A 20,084-nucleotide genomic window follows, 5' to 3' on the forward strand; every position below is an offset into this window, starting at 1 on the left:
ATTGTATATAATCTCTATTGTTATACTCGAAATAGTTATATAAATATAACTAGATTTATTTGATTGTTTCTTCTTTAAGGTATAATATAGCCCATACATTTTTAAATTTTATAATAGTGAATTTATCCTTATTGAATTTAAAATAAATTTCAAATTGTAGAAGGAAAATGTTGAGTTCCTATTGATTACCTTAGTACTTATTTGGTAAGGCGATTTTGAGTGTTTTGTTAATAATGATTTCCTTAGGTATATTAATTATTTTGATATTATTAATATCTACTGCTTATATAGATTAACCGATGGTAGTATTCCTGAATGTCATAATAGCGATTGATATTAAATCGGTACTTAAAGCAGAAATGATATTCAAAATGTTATAGAAACTACCTCTAAAATTATATAAAAATAACTAAAAATCTTTCGAAATAGTTTAAACTAAACTTCAAGTTGTTACGGGAGCTGCCTCTAGGGTCACGTGGAAGTGTCTAGAGATCTCTCGAGGTGGTTTAGACTAGACTTCAAGTAGGAATTCAATAAGGTTGTAACTGGTTGCAATTCTCGTAACTATAGTAATGAAACTAATGATTGTTCTTGAGCACGAAGCTCTACATTGTAATGAAACCCATTCCCTTATATAGACCTTCGTTCTCGTCTGGATAGCTTGAGTAGACTGTCTATCCTGTCTATCCACAGATAGCCTGGATAGCTTGCCTATCCTGTCTATCCATCACGTGACACTTGCCCCGTGACCTATATAATACTACTGCTTATCTAACCTGTGCTTACTAGATAACCTGTAACCGCTATCCCTCCTGTACCTACTGTAGGATAGGTGCCAACAAAAGATATATACCTATCTTTTAATTATTGCTTATTGATTCGGTTACCGCTATCTTTTGTTACCCTTTAATCCAATTGTCCCTACAGTGCTGTTTTCGTAGGTTCCAACACCAAGGCCTTAGGTTTATCTTATAATCCATATTGCGGTGCGGGTACCTCCGTAACACAAGTAGGAATTCAATAAGGTTAATAACTAATTGTAATTCTCATAACTATAATAATAAAACTAATAATTATTCTTAAGTATAAAGCTCTACATTATAATGAAACTCATTCTTTTATATAGACCTTTATTCTTTGTTATCCTATTAATCCTATTATATCCCACTAGATGAGAACAGTGGGATCCAGTGGGAATCTGTAATCCCGTGACTTCCTGATCAGGTGACTCGGTATGTTGGATGCCGTCGTAACACTTATATTTAAATACAAAACCTCTTATATTCATATCAATTATATATTAAATAATAATTTCCTTTTTTAATTTCAAAAGGTTACTACTATTTGATAGAGATTCGGTATAAAGAGTAAAACCATTTATTCTATAATATAGTATTATATATAACGTGGTTTATCATCGAGTGGATCATATCATCGAGTGGGTGTTACGACAGACATCACATGACACATTCGCGTGTCACGTGAGGGAGCCTTGGGGAGCTACGGGCTCCAGGAGCATACGGATCCCAGGGGCTCCAGAGGACGAAGGTCTATATAACAGAATGAGTTTCATTATAATATGGAGCTTCGTGCTCAAGAACAATCATTAGTTCCATTACTATAGTTACGAGAATTGCAACCAGTTACCAACCTTATTGAATTCCTACTTGAAGTTTAGTCTAAACCACCTCGAGAGATCTCTAGCCACTTCCACGTGACCCTAGAGGCAGCTCCCGTAACAGTGGGCCACTTCAACATATACTAAAATTAGCCTTTTCCTAATATTTATATTTTAATAATTAATCAATATTTTTTTAAAAAGAAAAAAGATTTATTAATAAGAAAAGATTTCTTTTATAAATATTTAGTTTTTATATGAAAATTGATATTATATTTTATAAAAATCATAAATTGTCACGATTTTCGTTACAAAAATATTATTTTAATAATAACTCCTATATTAATCAAAATTTTAAAAAGCAAATTAGATTTCTATAATATTAATATAATTAGATTTCATAATTTCAAATTTTATAAAATGATATTATTAAATGAAGAAAGTGCACGGTTACGCACAGACGAATTTTGTATGTATTTATAATGGCCCACTCGATGATATGGTCCACTCGATGATAAACTACGTTAGTATATTATATAGCTTAATAGATCATCGAATACTAAGTTTTTTGTCTTTTTGAATAGCCTCGATGGCTAAGAGTATTCAAGCTTTATTATTATTCAATTATATAATAATTGATTGATAAAACGCGTATTGAATTGAGATATGAATATTTGAGGTGAAAATAATTCACTTGGTGATATGATCCACTCGGTGATGAATCACGTTATTGGGAATTTGAGATCTATTACTAATTGTGCCTCAAAAGACAACAAGAATTGATTGGACGGACGTTGAGGGCCGTTGAATGGTGATGATGGTGATGATGGTGATGGGTTAATGGGTTAATGGGTTGCTAGGTACCTGTCTCGAGCCTGTATCTCTGAAGCACAGACAGGTGTAGAAGTGCCAAGGCGCCATTTCAAAGTCAATACAACACAGCTATTGTAGATTGTAGATACGTCGTAGATACGTCGTAGATACCTCGTAGATACCTCGTAGATACCTCGTACACACGGAGACAATAAAATCTATTCGCGTGATGATTTCATATTCTTTTCTCATATCTACATTGATGATATAATCATAATTAAACTATCATCCGCTCTCTCGTCTCATGCTAATATGTAATCTTTGATTTGTGTCCATTCATTTGCTCTCTCAGCCCAGATCCTTCACACACACCCCCCAAACTTATCCGGCTCAAACGCCCCGGCCATATCTCAGAACGGGAAGGAAACCCCCCCTTCGTTCGCTCGGTCGAAAAAAAGTTTCCTTGATTTAATTCCCACTACTTTCTCTTCACTCTCACGCCGTCTTTACACTATTCACACTATCTTAAGTTGCTTGCGTTTGGAGTTGAATTGGCCCAGCAACACTCGATTTCTATACCGCCATCTTCAGCTTTTCCGACCAAAAGAAGGCTTGCCTCCACTTTCATTTGACCTTCTAGACACTTGGAGATCTCCAACATACCTCCTGCCTACGTCTTGGTGTCTTCCGTATTGTCCCATCCCTCGAGCAACACAATAGACCAGAGCTCTAATAGCTGCAATGCTTGACAACAATCACTAATGAAGCTCGTTATGATCTGGTACCTTCGATTTGAGCAAGAGATCTTCCCTAGTTTGGACAACCCTTGTATGACTCTGACACCGACTTCAGAGCACCTGAAGTAGCTACTGTAGCGAATTGAGAGTGGATATACCTTCCGGTTGCCTGGAACAATCCCCGCTATTTTGGTAGCTGGAGTAGACGTCTCAATTTCGACCTCTGACTTCAGATTTGGTACATTTTCTTCAAACCATTCGTTGTTGTGGCAATTGTCTGTTGATTGTTCTGGTGAGTACTGACGTTATCTACTATTCCCTTGTTGAATGTCCTCCAGAAGCTTTGCTGACCACATGTGAAACCAGCTTCAAGAAAAATCAAAACAGATATACATCCTTGCCATGCTGTAAATTATTCACGCCCTCGATACCAATAGTGCTTTGCAACTATATCGAGTCCTTTCCCATCGAGTTATCTACAACTGCCTCTGCAACAAATTTCGGGAACTCATCATTTCGGGAGCGGGCGGCTGGCTGCGGGTAGATCAAGGAGAATTACATTTGCTAAGCAAAACTCAAAGAGCTCCACTTCGCAGAAAAAGTCTTGTTGTCAAGAAATATCTTTTATCAATTGGTAAAGGCTTTGGGAATTTGGAGTGATTGGATCAGAAGTCGAATCAACAAAAGGATTGAAACACTGGGGTCTGAATGTATGCAGTACAGAAGGAAGCTGGCCAGACTTGATTCTCAAACCCCATTTCGAAAGGGCGGAAGGGAGGAGTTGCAATGAGTTGGGAGCAGCAAGCAAGTTATGAAGGGAGCCAGGGAGGATGGACCCCACAATTTGCAGAAGATTATTCTATGTTCAACGCAACACCTGGGCGTCTCGTCAATGGGCAACGGCCGTTTGTTGATACTTCAACAGCTCAAGCACTGTCATCCCTGGCTCACAATGGACATTATAATGTCGAGGGAGATATGATGACAGATATGGGAATGCATATGCATCAATTGTCACCAAACTCTGGTTTTGCAATAGCCCATACCACATCCCCCAACAAACATGTATCTGCTGCTACTGCCCCGCAACCTGCTTCCAGAGCACGATTTAGTGATGTTTCCAAGACCCCCCAAAAGTCAAAGAAAAAGTTGGATGATCCTTTCAGTGGCCAAACTGCTACACCTCCCCATTCTATTGGAAAAGGTACTAGGAAATTAGCCCCAAAAATATTTAATGTGTCGAATAATGCTCCTGTTCAAGGTAATGGCTTTGAATCTTCTGACTCGAACAATCACCATCCTCAATTAATGGCGCAATCCTCAACAGCCATGGATCCATTCGGTTATCCAATGACTGTACCGGCATCAACCCCATTCTTTGCAAGTAATAAAGCAATATGGGATACTAGTATGGATAGTATGGATTTGGATTTCTCAACTGATTCAGCGGGTATTTTTCAACAAGGTCATAGGGCAAGCAATTCTATTGATTGGGGACGAAGCAACCAGATGTTTCAAGAATCAGTGAATGTATCGCCTCGGAAATCAAGCGACTCCAAAGCTGAAGTTAAACCCCGCAAACGACATAGACAGATAGCCTCAAAAACTTCCTTGCCAATAACGTCAGCACTTCCTACGTCACTTCCATTGTTAGCTTTTAGTAGTGCGACAGCAACCTCGAATTCAATAGCCATGGAGAATTTTCCTGGCGTGGTCGATCCTGGTATAATATACAGTCGCCCTAGTACAGGCAGCACGTCCCAAGGAGGATTAGAAGATATGATCTTGCCAGCATCAAGACCAACTACAAGTCCGATTCGAAATCTAGAGCAAATCGAACCGTATCAACATCAAGTTCGAGAATATACTCGCGAGCAAGAAGAGCTTCGTCGATCAAGAAGTTTTAGAGAGAGTAGTATGGGGTATCGAATAGATAGGAGAACTGCTAGCTCACCAGTCAAGGGGTCTGCACGGTCTGGTCCTCGACGTAGTGTCAGTGAAAGTAATAGGGATCAACGTCGTAGTGGTATAGTTCAGATATCCTCATTTTCTGATTTCAAGCTAACATTCTCGACAAGAACCACCACGCTTCAACTCGGGACGTTTATCTCCTGTGAAACAGCAGCGTCATCCAAATCTTACTTCTATCCCTGAATCACCAGCTGCATTACCAAAACTTCGACGAGATGTTAAGCTCGCCATTGGTAGTAATGGTCGAGCTACTGTTGTTGTTGACGATGAATCGGTGAGAAGTTTGCGACGGTCATCATCTCAAGTCATCGGTTATGAGTCAGAATATGATTCCTCTACTGATGACGAACCAATCATCATTCCAAGTCGAAACAACTCTTTCAATCTACCGCAGCAGAGACCACCCAGATTTGATTTATTCGACACTTCCTCTAGTGACTTTCGCAGACCTAGCACAAGTACAAGCGGCTATAGTCGGTCCTCGGGTCAGCACACGAGTATCGATGAGATGAGTGAGGCAGAGACAGTACTTGATGAGGCCAAGATTGGAGATGCGGCTTCTGCTTTGCGGAAGGTTGTCAGGGAGCGTCGAAGTAATCAACAATTGTCAAAGAATGGAAGACATCTTCGTCTGTACTCCGATACAACGCCTAGACCAGGTCGCTTTGCAGAATATACTTCGTCGTCTAACAATTCTCCCGATGGAACAACGCCATCCAGCTCGAGGAGCGGTACTACTCGGTGTATCTGCAACAATGCGGAGGGGGACTCTTTCATGATCCAGTGGTGAGTTTGCTACTACTGCTACATCTCATATTGTCTAATTTGTTTCAAGTGAGTCTTGTGAGAATTGGCTTCATGGACAATGTGTCAATATCCCAGATCGAAGGACACTCCCAAAGGTTTACATATGTGCCTTTTGTGCCTTAACACCAAATATGCGGAACGGTCGTGTGCGAGAGTCTGCAAGAGAGAAGAGAGGTCTACCCTCTTCTCCTCTTGCCCACAAATCTTTCAAATCATTCCGTTGATTAGATATCGAATTGATATCTCAAACATCAAACTATGAGATTTGGAGCTTGATGAATCATAATCATAAGCTTCAGCCTTGTTTTTTTTATCTTTTATTTCTCCTGCCACCGAAGGAAAAGCCATCAGATGAAGGATATTTTTCAAACCACTTGTTTTTAACACCTACTTACCAACAGCGCTTTTTTTTTCCTATTTTCTTTTGTCGACACTGATACCCCCTTTCACAGAGCATATACAAAACAGATCAAAGTCACTATGCATGATTCCCAAGATATAATACAAGAATAAGATTTACGACCGGAAAGAATGGGGGAAGGGGAAAGGGGAAAAAGGAAAGGATAAAGCGGAGTTGGGGTTGATTATTGCAGCATGTATGGAGAAGTGCAATTATTTAAGGAAGGATTCTTAGGATACTTAACAATAGCACAAAATAAATGCACACACACATATATATTATATACCTTAATCTACCAGATATTTATCGAGCTCGTGTATAGATGGCGTAGACGTTTTTCCATCCATATCTAGTAGTCAACCTACTTACATGCTGAATTGGTCTGAATGATGAAGAGGATCTGATTTTCCGAATATATTTGAACTCCAAAGCTCTTCATATAACAAGTCCATTGCGAATGATTCAAACTCCATTTCTCTAGCTTCATATAGAGACATATATTCGTGTCGTCCCCTACTTCAAATCATCCAATCACCACCTACCCATATTGACGACGTCCTGCTTTCCGAGTTCGGGCATGGAGCATCATTCCGAAACCGGACTTAGTGGGGGCGGGGCATTCAATAAAGTCATTCATGTTCCCCAAACATTTTCTCGTCCTCAAATAAAACTATTCATTCAATCATTCCTCTCTTCTTAAATACTCATTGTACTTATAATCGTCGAATGTTCATTAAAAAAACTTCTTATTGAAAACATGGCAACTCACAATATTGTGGTTTTCGGTGGTGATCACTGTGGTCCTGAGGTATGCTTGTTTTATTTGTTGCTCTGATACCTGTTTGTGGAGAGAATATGGGGTTGGAAATTGTATTGCACAGCCATTGAAAGCTGTAAATGGAACAATTGGAGAAGGAAACATATTAATTAAACCTTCTAATTAGGTTGTAGCGGAAGCTATCAAAGTCTTGAAAGTTGTAGAAAGCGATAGACCATCAGTTGGAAAGTTCAATTTCCAAGAACATCTCTTAGGTGGTGTAAGTCTCCACTCACAAGCTCCTTGGCTTCCGAGTCTCATGCTTACAACTCATCCCCAATACAGTGCTCAATTGATGCTCACGGTGAGCCTCTCACAACCGAAGCTCTCGAGGCTGCCAAAAATGCCGATGCCGTTCTTCTCGGTGCAATCGGTGGTCCAAAATGGGGAACCGGAAAAGTACGTCCTGAGCAAGGAATCCTTACTCTCCGCAAACAAATGGGCACATATGGAAACCTCCGACCTTGTAATTTCGCATCACCTACCTTGACCGAGATCTCCCCATTGAAAGAAAAGGTCTGCGAAGGCGTCGATTTCTGCATTGTGCGAGAATTGACCGGAGGCATTTACTTCGGAGAGAGAAAGGAGGACGATGGAGATGGAAAGGCTTGGGACACAGAACCATATAGCAGAGAGGAAATCGAGCGTGTGACAAGATTAGCAGCAAATCTTGCCCTTGCGCAAGATCCCCCAGCGCCGGTTTGGAGTTTGGATAAGGCAAACGTTCTCGCGACATCGAGGTTATGGCGCAAAACTGTCACCGACGTCATGGCTGCCGAGTTTCCACAATTGAAGATCGGACATCATTTGATTGATAGTGCGGCCATGTTGATGGTAAAAGACCCAAGAAAGTTAAACGGTATCGTAGTGACAAGCAATTTGTTTGGAGATATTATCAGTGATGAGGCCAGTGTTATTCCTGGTAGTATTGGACTCTTGCCAAGTGCAAGTTTGAGTGGTGTTCCAGATGGAAAGAGCAGGTGTAATGGTATCTACGAGCCAATTCACGGTATGTTTCTATCTTTCTTCGCCGCTTATTATTTTAGCCCCTTTCCGTCATTATTTGATATTCAGATCTAACAATTTCCTCTAGGCTCCGCCCCAGACATCAGTGGCAAGGGTATCGTAAACCCCATCGGTACCATCCTCTCCGTTGCCATGATGCTCAAATATTCTCTCAACCTCCCGGTCGAAGCTAAAGCCGTCGAAGAAGCTGTCCGCAGAACCATCGAAAATGGAGTCCGAACCGCCGACATCGGTGGCTCGAATAAGACTGTTGAGGTTGGTGATGCTGTTGTCGTGGAATTAAAGAAGGTCTTGAAGGAGCTCTAAATGTTTAAAAAAAAAAAAATTTACCAGAGTTTCAAAGTATACCTGGTATTACAGAATCTGTCATCATACACTGGGCCATAATTGCATTCGTACAAGAAAACGAACGATATTGCTCATGGAGTTAAAAAGTATTTAGCGGTCAAAAAGATTTAGATATTAATCGATTATGTATTATCTTGATCTATCTTGTCCTAGGTCTCCTCAGGTTCTTGTTAAACTTCCTACTCGTAGCACTATCCACAGTCTATCCACATCTATAGTCATCCATAACAATTTATTTCTCGCCCAATCCCAATCTCCATGTCTCCTTATTCATTCCAACTTTCGGGAGACATCACTCTTCACCAAACAACCCCTTCAATTCCTTCTTCAACTGTTCCCTACTCTCGTCAACGTCATCACTAACACCATCCTCAACCTTTTTACCACTCTCTTCCTCTTCTACAAGCTTCTCCTTCGCTTTCCCTTTAACATCTCCTCTTTCCAATTTATCCCTCTCCATCTTCTCCCTCTCTATCCTTTCTCTCTCCCTCTCATTCCTACTCCCCATCCTACTCCCCACCCTACTACCATGTCCCCTCTCCTCCCCACTCGTCCCCCTCCGCCTCCTCCCCCCCATTCTACTTCCATCCCTCGACAACTTTCCCAGCTCATCCTCACTCACCCCTCTATTCCGTCTCGAGCTTCTACTACTCTCTCCTTGCGCACTCGCTTCGTGTTCCACAATCGCATTTGGGGTGTGATTTTTAGATTCATTATCGAGCCAATTCCATTCCATTTGAATTTGTGTTTCCGCGCGCTTCCTTTCTTTTTCTTCCTTGACATTTTGGGCTACTTGGCCGAGACTGTGGAGAGGTTGTGTTAGTATGTGTGGATGTATGGACTTGAAGGACTATCTTATGAATATTCTCTGCTCGAACTTAACTCCCCCAAACGCTGAAGCCCCAACGATTTTTTTTTTCTTCTTCTTCAAAAATAACAAAAACAAAAAAAAAAAAAACATACCTCACAGTCCCAACCCTCTGCCTCCGAATCTTCTCCACAATCCCCTCCTTCCCCCCCTCTTTCCCCGCATCCGCCTCTTTCCCTCCCCCCGGCAAAATAACTCCCGACACATACTCCAAATACTCATTTCCCTTTTCCAAAAACCCCAATTTCGGACTGCGACAGAGACTCGACGCATAATTACTATTATTCTTCCCGATTTCCGGGCGCGGAAAACTCTCAAACACGGAGTCGAAACTTGCTTCTCCGCGTTCGCGTTTTCTTATTTCTCCTACCGATGCGCTTTCGAGGGAGGTGCTGAGTCCACAGCAAGAGCCTTTTCGAGGTGTGATGAAGTTTGACAGGGGGGAGTGTAGGAGGGTGGCTTTGGAATTTTGGTGGGGAGTAGAAGAGGATGAGTATGAGGAAATGTGCTGGGTTTGAAAGGGATCCGGATTGTCGCTTTTGGGATAGGGGGTTAGCGGTCTTTCTGAAACGTCTCGCGGTGTGTGTTCGGGGTATTGGATGGATTTGACTAGACGGTTGGGTTTGATGCAGGCGGATTCCATGGTGCTGGAGCGATTTGCACGACGATAGGCAGATGCTGGATGTTGATGTGGACGAGGAAGCTTTTCCTCGATGGAGACGGAGCGGGGACGGGTGACTTTGAATGCTTTTTGTTGAGGGCTGGGTAGGGCGAGTGATGAAAGAGTTGATGCGGATGGACGACGGGTACTATCTGATGTAGTTTCAGAGGCGAAATTGGCCCGTTCTCGGATGGAGAGTCGGTCTGGGAGTGTCAGATATTTCAAGATCGATCGTTCTAGTACATAATAAAATGCGAAATAGAAGAACAGTAATAAAATACCTTTAGGCGTCACCTGCTCCGAGTGTTCCCGAGGAGAAACCTCCGTTACGCCCTGCTCCGTCGGACACGATGTAAACGGACCATGATCTCCCGGGCAATCATCCGAATGAGTAGATGAAGCCCCATCCGCATATGCTTCTGGAAGCTTCGCTCTCGAAACCGCTGCTCGCGATTTCTTCTGACTAGCATCACCTTCTGCCTCTTCCCGTTCGCGATGTACATTATTTGGGAGCAACGTCATCCATTTTGGAAGCGGCTTAGTCTTACTAGGCACGAATGCTTGACCAGCAGGGTCGTAGATGGAGACGTAGATGTCTAATGGGGGAGAGGAAATTGATGACGATGAAGTAGATGGCTCGGCTTGGCCAAAGTTGGCGGGTTCCGTGTCGCTGTGGGAATGGGTGGAGTCGTCTGGGTTTCCGTCTTCGGATACACCCATTTTGGCGGCGTCGCTTAGGAGTGCAACTTCCTCCTTTTTGATGGTGTTAATATGAGTGTTCATGACTACACTGAATTGGACTGGGATACATACCTGAGGAGTAGAAGATTCCCGTATGATTTTCCTGATCTGCCTTTCATTTATCGTCGATGATTTCGATGATTTATTCGTCGTATTTGTCGCTGGAATACCAGAAGATGATGCAGGTCCCGTTTCCTCCCTTTCCTCCCCATCTAATCCGACCACCACATCTTTTTTTCCATTCAAGTTCAGGTTCAGATTCCGTCCCAACCCCTTATCCTCATCCAATTTCTCCAATCTACATCTCGTCAGCCCCCCATCAGATTTCGTCACATTTTCCAATCCCCTCTCCAACACCTTCTTCTCTCCATACCCCTGAATCTTCGTCTCCGTCTCGCACCACTCACAAAGCGGAATTTTATCCAACTCCGTTCCTTTTCTTCGATCTCCACATCCATGCTCACCATCATTCCCATACCTTCCCCTCCCACTCTCACACTCACTTTCACACTCCCTCAAAACCCTTTCTCTTAACTTCATCCCACAAAGCAGACACCCAAAACATCCTCGATGCCAAAAACACCATCCCAAACTAACTACCTCATCACCTCTTACAATGCATTCCCCACAAACCCAGCAGATACTTAAATCCAACACCGCTCTCCAACATTGATGACAGACGATTCTAGATGATCGCCCCAAGACCCGGGGCGTGGAAGGTAAATATTGAGGAGACCAGCATATCGTACAGACGAAAGATGGATCCGAGGACTTTTGGATCGTACGGAGGGCGGTTATTGTTGGGGTCAACTGAGGAGGAGTTGGTGGTCGAGGTGGTGTTGGGTGAGTATGGGGGTGAGAAGTATGAGTATGATGAGGAATGGGAGGCGTAACTATTGGCGTGACAACTGGGGCACCAATCGCTTTCGGAGAATCTGACACAGTACTTGCTAGCGAGAGGGGCGGAACAGAGATCGTATGGCGAGTGCGAGGACGGAGTTCAATGAATGTTGAAGTAGGTGGGCGAGGGGTTCCTTGACGACCGGTCATATTTGTGCGTTCAAGAAGACTGTGAATTCAAAGCCGAGAACGGTGTTGCCAGTATTCTAATAGTGGTTGTATTACATATGGCTGATAGTCGAATGAATGAATAGTCTGGACGATGAAACGAGAGTGCGTAGTTATAGTTCAAAGAATAAAAAAGAGTAAACGAATGTAAGAGGGTGCCAGCATGGTGTCTCAGTTACTACTGATTGGCGCGGCCCCTATGCTAGGTATATTTGGTATATTGGAATAATTGATATTGTTAAAAAAGAAGAGAACAGGAGAGGGATTCAAAAGTCAGCGTTGGAGAATCATGTTACCATTTTTCCTAATAGGCAGGTACGAGAGAAATTTAAAAATAAGTAACTTTTTATTCATTTATCATTAATTAAGAAAGAGCAACCTGGAGTTTTGACTTAACTACACAAACATGAATCAGGATCTCTTGCAACTCCGTTACCGAGAAAGAATAACATAATAACAGCTCCTAATGTAGTAATTCCAGGCAGATCCAGCCACTATGAAAAATATCCCCCAATTTGCGATGCAAGAATATGCGATATTTCCAGGTTGACGCCAGCCATGTACTCCAATCCTATTAGGAACAAATCCTGAACATACAAGAGTCGTATGAATGTATAAACAAGAATGAATGGGCAATTGCCATTAATTAAGCTTCTCTAATCGATGATAGAGAACTATCATCGATTGGAAATCGTCAAATTGATCACTTTCGGCTCTTTGGTCGTGCAAGCATGTTGAGTCGACTCAAAGTCAGACCTCTCTTTTTGGCAGGGCTTGGGGTGGCATTCGAAGAGGCAACAACGTTCTTTCCAGATTGAAGTCTTGGAGCCATTAGCATAGCGCCCTCTGGAGCCTTTTGCTTCTTTGGTGATCGTGTTTCCTCTTCGCCATCGGACTCAACTCTCCTACGCTTCTTGTTCGACATCCCATGGGGAACAGTTGGCATAACTGAAAGGTTAGTTGATTTTTTGCTCGATTCACGAACAGGGGGGTTGGTGTTCTCCTTGTTGCCATCAGGAAAACTACCAGGCATAGCATCAGGGAATATACTTCGACGGACTTGGCGGACAGTAGCTTGATTAGGAGATGGGCCAAATCCCTTTGGAGAAGTACCGAAGCTGATGGTATGGTCACTGCGGAAAGTAAAGGTACCGGGAACTGAAGGAGGAAGATGTGGAGGAGGAGCTTGACGAGGTGGTTCTGGAAGGGGTCTAACTCCAGCGAGGGAAGGGTACTCTACTACTTTAGTTTCCGATGTTTCAGTATCTTTTGCCTGTCCATCAGTGGGTCCTTGTTGGGATACAGGTTTGCGGGGAGCAATTGAGGAAATAATTTTCATGTTGGACTTCGATGTTGAGCGAGGAATGCCGGACTTTACTGGAGATGGAGATTGTGGAACAATAGTTTCGTTGTGCTTAGCTTCACTGTGCTTTTTTGTCTCTGGCGTGAATCCAACATGCTTCATACTCTTAGAACGGCCGACCCCAATAGGTGTCGTGGGAACAAAGGGTAGGTCTCTCGCAAGGTTTAGCTTGCTTGGACTCTTAGCAATTGAAGGAATAACCGGCGCCTTTTCTGCTTTTTTCGAGCTGAAGCTGGAGCTTGTATGCTTCAAGATAGACTTCATACGGTCGAATCTGCTTGGGGTTCGGAGCATGGATTTACTTGGTGCCGTCATTGATCCAGCAATATTGTTCATTGTAGCAGACTTTAACATACCGCGAGGGGTGCTTTGCAAATTTGCTTTTGATGGCAATCTTGACAAGCTAGGTATCTGAGTTGAAGAATGCTTTACACTTTGGGCACGAGCCAAAGATGATTGCGTGGGTGTTGTCAAATGTGCAGGAATGCTGGAGATCTTGTGACGGGGAGTAGAAGGCATTGCCGTGACTTCAGTCTTGCCACGAGATATTGGTCGTTGAGTGGAAGTATCATCCGTCATGTGTTGACGAGCACGCTTAGCAGGTGCAGTATTTTCGAGTCTTTCACTCTCGGCATCTCGGGAAGAATCTTCGCTAAGAGTGGCATCTCTGTCACCTAGCTTAGCCTTCGATTGTGTGCGCTTAAGAGCTTTTGCAGTAGGGGTAACTCTGCCTGGTTGAGCTCGGAAAGATGATGGATGATTGGCGATACTGTCCATCTTTTTGAACCTGTGTGAAGTTAGGGCCATGGCTCTTCAAATATTTAATTGCTTTCATAGATCGAATCGCCTTCAAATATTCTAAAGCTTTCAAACAAAACTTACTCTGCCATGTGAACATCACTGTATCTACTGACTTTGCCCTTCGCCTGCGCAATTCTTCGACTTCCCGTTTGGCTTCCCTCTGGATTGTTTCTTTGTTCAATCTCTCGCTCCGCAGCAAGTTTGGCTTTGATACGGAGGGCCTCTTCACGTAGTTCATCCATCATACGTTGAGCTTCGGGGCCAAGAACAGGTGCAGGACGAGCGAATCTAAAATCGAAGGTTGGAGAGCTGATACCAATCTTTGAGGGGGTCTTTTGTTGAATACCAGAGGGTTGGTCGTCACCCTTGGCATTGATATCAACAAAGCCATGACGAAGTCCCGAGTCGGGTTTTTGTGTGGTGGATTTATGTGTCATGGATGGATGCATTTCCTCGCGAGGTGGGACAATGCGACCGGAAGTGGCTGGTGTTTGGGGCGCTTGAACGGGAGACGAAAGGTTCGGGAGGGAAGGATAGGCAGGACCCTCATCATCTTCGGCAAGAGATGTGAGTTTGGGAATTGTATTTTGTAATGTCTAGAATATAAGTGATAAGTACCTGCTACATAGTCCCAACACTTGTTACCATGACAATAGGAAAGCTATACATACCTTAGCTGGAGTACGAAGTCGAGAAGAACGACGACGCGGAGGAGACGCCATAATGAAGAGCGCAACAAAATAGATTGAATATCAATCGATGGTATATCCAACAAATTTATTTACTATGAGTTGGAAATAATAAGGGGCTCAGAAGAGTATCAAATTCACCCTTATCAATGATACGAATGAATTGTATCAAGTATGTAGGTAGTTGGAATTCCCAGATTTGAATGATGAAATCGAAAACGCTAGTTGAAAGGTCTGGGGGGATTGTTGACCTTCGGGCAAGCCTTAAAAGTAAACAAGGATATAAAACGCGCTAAACTTCAACATCACATGACACTCCTCATATTTCAATAAAGCAAGCTCCATGTGTTCACCAGTCTTCAGCCTATGACAACTCTCTGGATGTTAGCAGCAGCGGGACCAGGCAGCTTGTACAGTCGAGCTATTCAAATTCTAGATCTTTGTCGAAATATACCTACCTACTTCGTAGTCAATTCACGTAGGGTACGGCATCACCATCGGTTGAAGTTGATTGGGATGGGACTAGGTAATTTTGACATCTCATTCGATAGAGAGTTCCGAATTAGCAACGCATAGTAGGCAGGTAGACAGGTAGGTAATATTGAGTTTGACAATACTGCTCCATTCCCAGCAAATCCTCCAAGGAGAATGGATTAGACGTATACTACTATACCTACAGATGACGGTCTCTGAAAACACCCTAGTCCCCAAGATGCTGAGATGTTGAGATGTGATATCTGCAGTGTAGATATACCTAGGTAGTGCGTGACATCGTAAATGAGTGACTCCCGCTTCTTTACAATGAAGGGGTCTATTGTAGGGTATGAACGTTCCATGGTAATTTACATGGAGTATACTGGTAGTAGTATCACTCAAAGCCTTTACTCAATCTTTCATCCCAGGCTTCACTCCAACCTTTACTCAATCTTTCATCCCAGGCTTCACCCTCTCCTCATGACGCTATCTCGGATTCCTATTTTGCCTCCGGAGAAAGAAGCTTGGGCCCGTTCCAATCTCCATCTTTCCCAAAACAGCTCTTCTTCGATCATCAATGCAACATCAACGCGAGACAAGGATCAATTATTCTGAACGGAATCTTCAGATCCGAATGACACGATAATTTATATTCTGCGGTGCCTCTTTTGGCTCTTATATGACGATTTAAGTTGTCCAAGATATATCTTCAACATTTTACTCCTCAAACTTCACTGAGTGTAACTAGTAAATACTTTGATAATTCACATTTCAGAAACTTCTCAATCAGCATATCCTGATTGAAAAGCTTCACAACTTCTTCAACATGGCTCCCAAGAAGGCCACGGTCTCTAAAGCAGCTGAGCCTCATGGATATGAGTTTGGTGGACCGTAAGTATCTCGCTTCAACTGCAGACTCATCGATATGTACTGATTGTCTTGCAGATTAGGAGCTTTTGGTATATCTTTCGGATTACCCCTTCTTTGCTACGCGACGACCTTTCTCTGCAATGACATTTCCGGTTGTCCAGTTCCTTCTACGCTCTCTCCTTCGACGCTTACAATCAACAATCTTAAACAAGAGGTTGGGTGGCCCGCAAATGGACTTGCGGGCTTGTTAAGTTGGGATGTATTTCTCAAAGTAGTAGGCTACTACTTTCTGAGCATGGTTTTACACAGAATTTTGCCAGGTGAAGAGAAGTTAGGTGTCGAGCTCGCAAGTGGTGGAAAGCTCAAGTACAAATTCAATAGTATGTACATGCACAACTAAATGAATGATATAGCGTTAGCTAACGAATTGCGCAGCTTGGTCTTCTACAATGTTTACATTTGCTATGTGCGCTGCAGGAACTATCGCCCAAGGAGCAGACTTCCCAGTCTGGACTTTCATTTACGACAATTACCTACAAATACTTACAGCGAACATCATCATCTCCTACGGCCTCGCAACTTTCGTCTACATCCGCAGTTTCAGTGTTAAGCCTGGCAACTCTGAACTGCGCGAGTTGGCTGCTGGTGGCCATTCTGGAAATATGCTATATGATTGGTTTATTGGACGAGAACTCAACCCAAGAGTGACTCTCCCACTACTTGGCGAAATTGACATCAAAGAATTCTGTGAGCTACGACCTGGTCTCATGGGGTGGCTTTTGATGGATTATGCATTTGTTGCTCACCAATACAAGACTTACGGATACGTCACCGACAGTATCGTCTTAATCACAGCATTTCAAACACTCTATGTGCTTGATTCATACTGGATGGAAAATGCTATCCTCACCACCATGGACATTACCACGGATGGCTTTGGACTCATGTTGTCATTTGGGGACTTAGTCTGGGTTCCATTCATCTATTCTCTTCAAGCTCGTTACCTTGCCGTTTACCCACTTTCCCTCGGCGTCTTTGGCACCAGCGGCGTCCTCGCAGTTCTAGCTACAGGATATTACATCTTCCGTGGCGCTAACAACGAGAAGAACCGCTTTAGAACTGACCCGACAGATCCCCGTGTCGCACATCTTAAGTACCTCGAGACGAAATCTGGCTCCAAGCTTCTCATTTCCGGCTGGTGGGGTGTAGCTCGTCATATCAACTATGCCGGTGATTGGATCATGGCTTGGTCTTATTGTCTTCCTACTGGTATAGCTGGTTATTTAATTAATCACAGCTCGGTAGCCCCAACATCAGGTCAATCCCTCGCAGATGGATCTTTCGTGTACAGTGGACCAGCAGTACATACAGAAGCCACGCAAGGTGCAGCTAGAGGCTGGGGTATGATCATTACATATTTCTATGTGATTTACTTTGGAGTCTTGTTGGTGCATAGAGAAATGAGAGATGAGGAGAAATGTGAGAGAAAGTACGGCGAGGACTGGAAGAGGTACAAGGAGATTGTCAGATACCGAATCATTCCAGGTATCTATTAGGGTAATGGGTAAAAAGGTACAGGCAAAGAGCATGAAGGAGGGGCTTGGTAATTGCATCGATTTTTAGATAGCTAATGAGGATAGGTGAGAGCGCGTACAAGAGGTGTGCACAATGTATAATAATATTTAACTAATAATCTATGATTCTTCGTGCTACATAATGATCAGTTTCGTCTCTACTATGAGCTGGTAAAGTATATAAGCTTCTCGCTCTGGTCACTTATGTGACCAATCTATTCCTTGGAAAACAAGTGTTCATCACAATGCAATCAATATCTAGTTGTGAAGGTGTTAATCTACTGATGTTCTTACCTCTTTTTTCTTTCGGAGCTGGAGTAAAAGGACTTCATTTTTTTGATAATTGATAGTTGGGAGTTGAGATTTAAAAGTTGAAAATGAGATGGGAATACTACAGGATAGGAATTACATGTAGTGGTGTGAGTAGTGGTTAGGGGGCTTTGAGAACGAGAAGGTAGATTGAGGGCTACAGTTAGGTTTAGGGGCTTGGTTCGGGTTAGATAAAGGGGTAGATGAGTGGATGGCTGGATAGGATTGAGATTAAATGGAGGCGTGATGAGGGTGTGAAAGACGGATTGTAAATTGCGCGTTGAATTCAATCCTCCGCGGTTATTCATGATAGAAGGTGTGCGAGATTTCTGCAGTAAGATCGCAATCAGATTTGATGTATTTGCAATAAATGTTATTTCGGGAGCCTTCGACAGCGTCGTCTTGCTTTACAGACCTGATTCCGTCGCTTTTGAAGAAAGGGACTCCGGGGACATTGTGAAGCACAGGTGGTGAACAAAAACTTTACTACTTTCTGATTCTTCCTGATTCATCTGAAGCATGCCAGAGTGACGCACGATGACTGAACCCTTTTCCAAAAGTCAACAATCGTTGCTATATTTGCTTCAAGTAAGGCTTGGTGCTCAAATTGGAAATCTGGGACAGGAGGGTAAAGAAAAATGGCACTATTGGGAGAAACTTACCCAGCGATATTCAAACAGAGGTAACATTGCGGTTTTAACAGGATAAGACCAACAAAGTTCATCAAACATGCGGACGCTTTCAAAATCACTGATTAACACTAGATCATTACTCAATATAGCCTTAAACCCTCGCATATTTATACTTCACATCATATACAAAAATGCACTAGCATATCTACTACAATTTTGCCTTAATACCAGGGGCAAATGTAGTTCCTCCACTCTCTCCACCAATAGCCTCCACAATCTTATCTACTGTATTAAGAATCCAAGCATTTCCTTCCTCGCCAGCTAACCATTCTCCTCCCTCTACAGGTTCTTCGCCTGCAGCTTCATATGTACCGTCCTCAAACGCCTTTCGTAAACCAAATACGTGACTGGTGACCTGTGGACCCACTCCCGTTTGTGCTCTTAAACATGTTATCCCGATCAGACTTGTGAGAACTCTCCCAATCTTTACCGGTCGTGAAGAGACAGAAGGATCGGTGAAGAGACTAGAATAGGAATTCAGGATATAGACTGGAAGATCGGGATGCGATTCCGCAAGTTTATGGAGCAGTTTTGTTTCAAAGGGTCGATAGATAGAATCCCATAGTCCACGGCCTCGGGCTTTGGCTTCATCAACATTTGTGGTTGTTAATTCACTGTGAGTTGGTGGTATATTAGCAGATATTCGAGGGGTCCGTCGGGTGTCAAATGCGCTTACCGAGACGGTGTTTTGTTCAACGAATTCATGATCTCATCTGGTAGATTTGCGCGGAACTGACCTAAAACATTGATTGTTCTAGGAATCTGAGGTGTATTGTTAGGATCTGTTGTAGCAACCAAGTATATAATAAAGCCATCTCACCCCATTGAAACCTATACATTTCAAACCTACTTCCCTCATCTGCTCCACCGTTTTCACTGCATGCGCAAGATCCTTGTCCTTCGTCGCAACTCGAAAGAGCTCCAGCATTGAATCGGGAGAATTCATCGTCATAGTCGCAGCAGTCTGCCATTGAAAGATATCAGTTTCCCATGTTCATTCTTCGACGGTTGGTGGGAATCGATGTACCGAGATCGTTAGCCATGATGGCAGTCCAACACTGTTCGCGGAAGCCTCCTCTTTAATCTTTTGAAAAACGGAGCGGATATTCCTGGGTGCAGGTGCATAGCCTGGGCGAGCATAAGGTGCACTTATGAGAGCTTTCAAGGAGGGTGACAGTTTCGACATAATGGCAGCGATGAGAATTGTTTGAGAAGGAAAATGAATTGCTCCATGAGATCAGTTTGATGAGGTACGTACGGGAGAAGGGGATAAATCAAGAGCCGAAGTGAAGCTTTCGGTACTAGAATTATCGCCGATCTTTGGTAACGTACGACATGATCACCTATAAATTCTGAAGCACATCGATGATTATTTTTCAGCACAATGAACTTTGTAAGATTACATATTATCACACTTGATATCAAACTCAATTTCCG

The 20,084-nt window shown here is 42.9% G+C and overlaps 6 protein-coding genes across 6 annotated transcripts; 3 read left to right on the forward strand and 3 right to left on the reverse strand.

The window, feature by feature from the left end:
* Positions 1-3,954: 3,954 nt before the first annotated feature.
* EAF01_007197 (uncharacterized protein) lies at positions 3,955-6,170 on the forward strand (the record flags this gene model as incomplete). The annotated part of the gene is made up of 3 exons (XM_038915452.1): positions 3,955-5,194; positions 5,247-5,925; positions 5,975-6,170. The coding sequence occupies 3 exons, from the start codon at positions 3,955-3,957 to the stop codon at positions 6,168-6,170; spliced, it is 2,115 nt and encodes a 704-aa protein (XP_038769090.1).
* A 933-nt stretch (positions 6,171-7,103) lies between these two features.
* Positions 7,104-8,495, forward strand: EAF01_007198 (uncharacterized protein; the record flags this gene model as incomplete). The annotated part of the gene is made up of 4 exons (XM_038915453.1): positions 7,104-7,154; positions 7,291-7,383; positions 7,449-8,172; positions 8,257-8,495. 4 exons carry the CDS (start codon positions 7,104-7,106, stop codon positions 8,493-8,495), a joined length of 1,107 nt encoding a protein of 368 aa, XP_038769091.1.
* Positions 8,496-8,829: 334 nt separating this feature from the next.
* Positions 8,830-11,857, reverse strand: EAF01_007199 (uncharacterized protein; the record flags this gene model as incomplete). Its single annotated transcript, XM_038915454.1, has 3 exons — positions 8,830-9,340; positions 9,501-10,819; positions 10,880-11,857. The coding sequence occupies 3 exons, from the start codon at positions 11,855-11,857 to the stop codon at positions 8,830-8,832; spliced, it is 2,808 nt and encodes a 935-aa protein (XP_038769092.1).
* Positions 11,858-12,578: 721 nt separating this feature from the next.
* On the reverse strand, positions 12,579-14,761 carry EAF01_007200 (uncharacterized protein; the record flags this gene model as incomplete). The annotated part of the gene is made up of 3 exons (XM_038915455.1): positions 12,579-14,025; positions 14,121-14,635; positions 14,711-14,761. 3 exons carry the CDS (start codon positions 14,759-14,761, stop codon positions 12,579-12,581), a joined length of 2,013 nt encoding a protein of 670 aa, XP_038769093.1.
* A 1,267-nt stretch (positions 14,762-16,028) lies between these two features.
* EAF01_007201 (uncharacterized protein) lies at positions 16,029-17,628 on the forward strand (the record flags this gene model as incomplete). The annotated part of the gene is made up of 3 exons (XM_038915456.1): positions 16,029-16,093; positions 16,148-16,452; positions 16,508-17,628. 3 exons carry the CDS (start codon positions 16,029-16,031, stop codon positions 17,626-17,628), a joined length of 1,491 nt encoding a protein of 496 aa, XP_038769094.1.
* Positions 17,629-18,795: 1,167 nt separating this feature from the next.
* Positions 18,796-19,833, reverse strand: EAF01_007202 (uncharacterized protein; the record flags this gene model as incomplete). Its single annotated transcript, XM_038915457.1, has 4 exons — positions 18,796-19,261; positions 19,324-19,409; positions 19,468-19,611; positions 19,675-19,833. The coding sequence occupies 4 exons, from the start codon at positions 19,831-19,833 to the stop codon at positions 18,796-18,798; spliced, it is 855 nt and encodes a 284-aa protein (XP_038769095.1).
* Positions 19,834-20,084: the final 251 nt, after the last annotated feature.

This window comes from Botrytis porri (assembly GCF_014898465.1).
Source record: "Botrytis porri strain MUCL 3234 chromosome Unknown BPOR_009, whole genome shotgun sequence".
NCBI lineage: Eukaryota > Fungi > Ascomycota > Leotiomycetes > Helotiales > Sclerotiniaceae > Botrytis > Botrytis porri.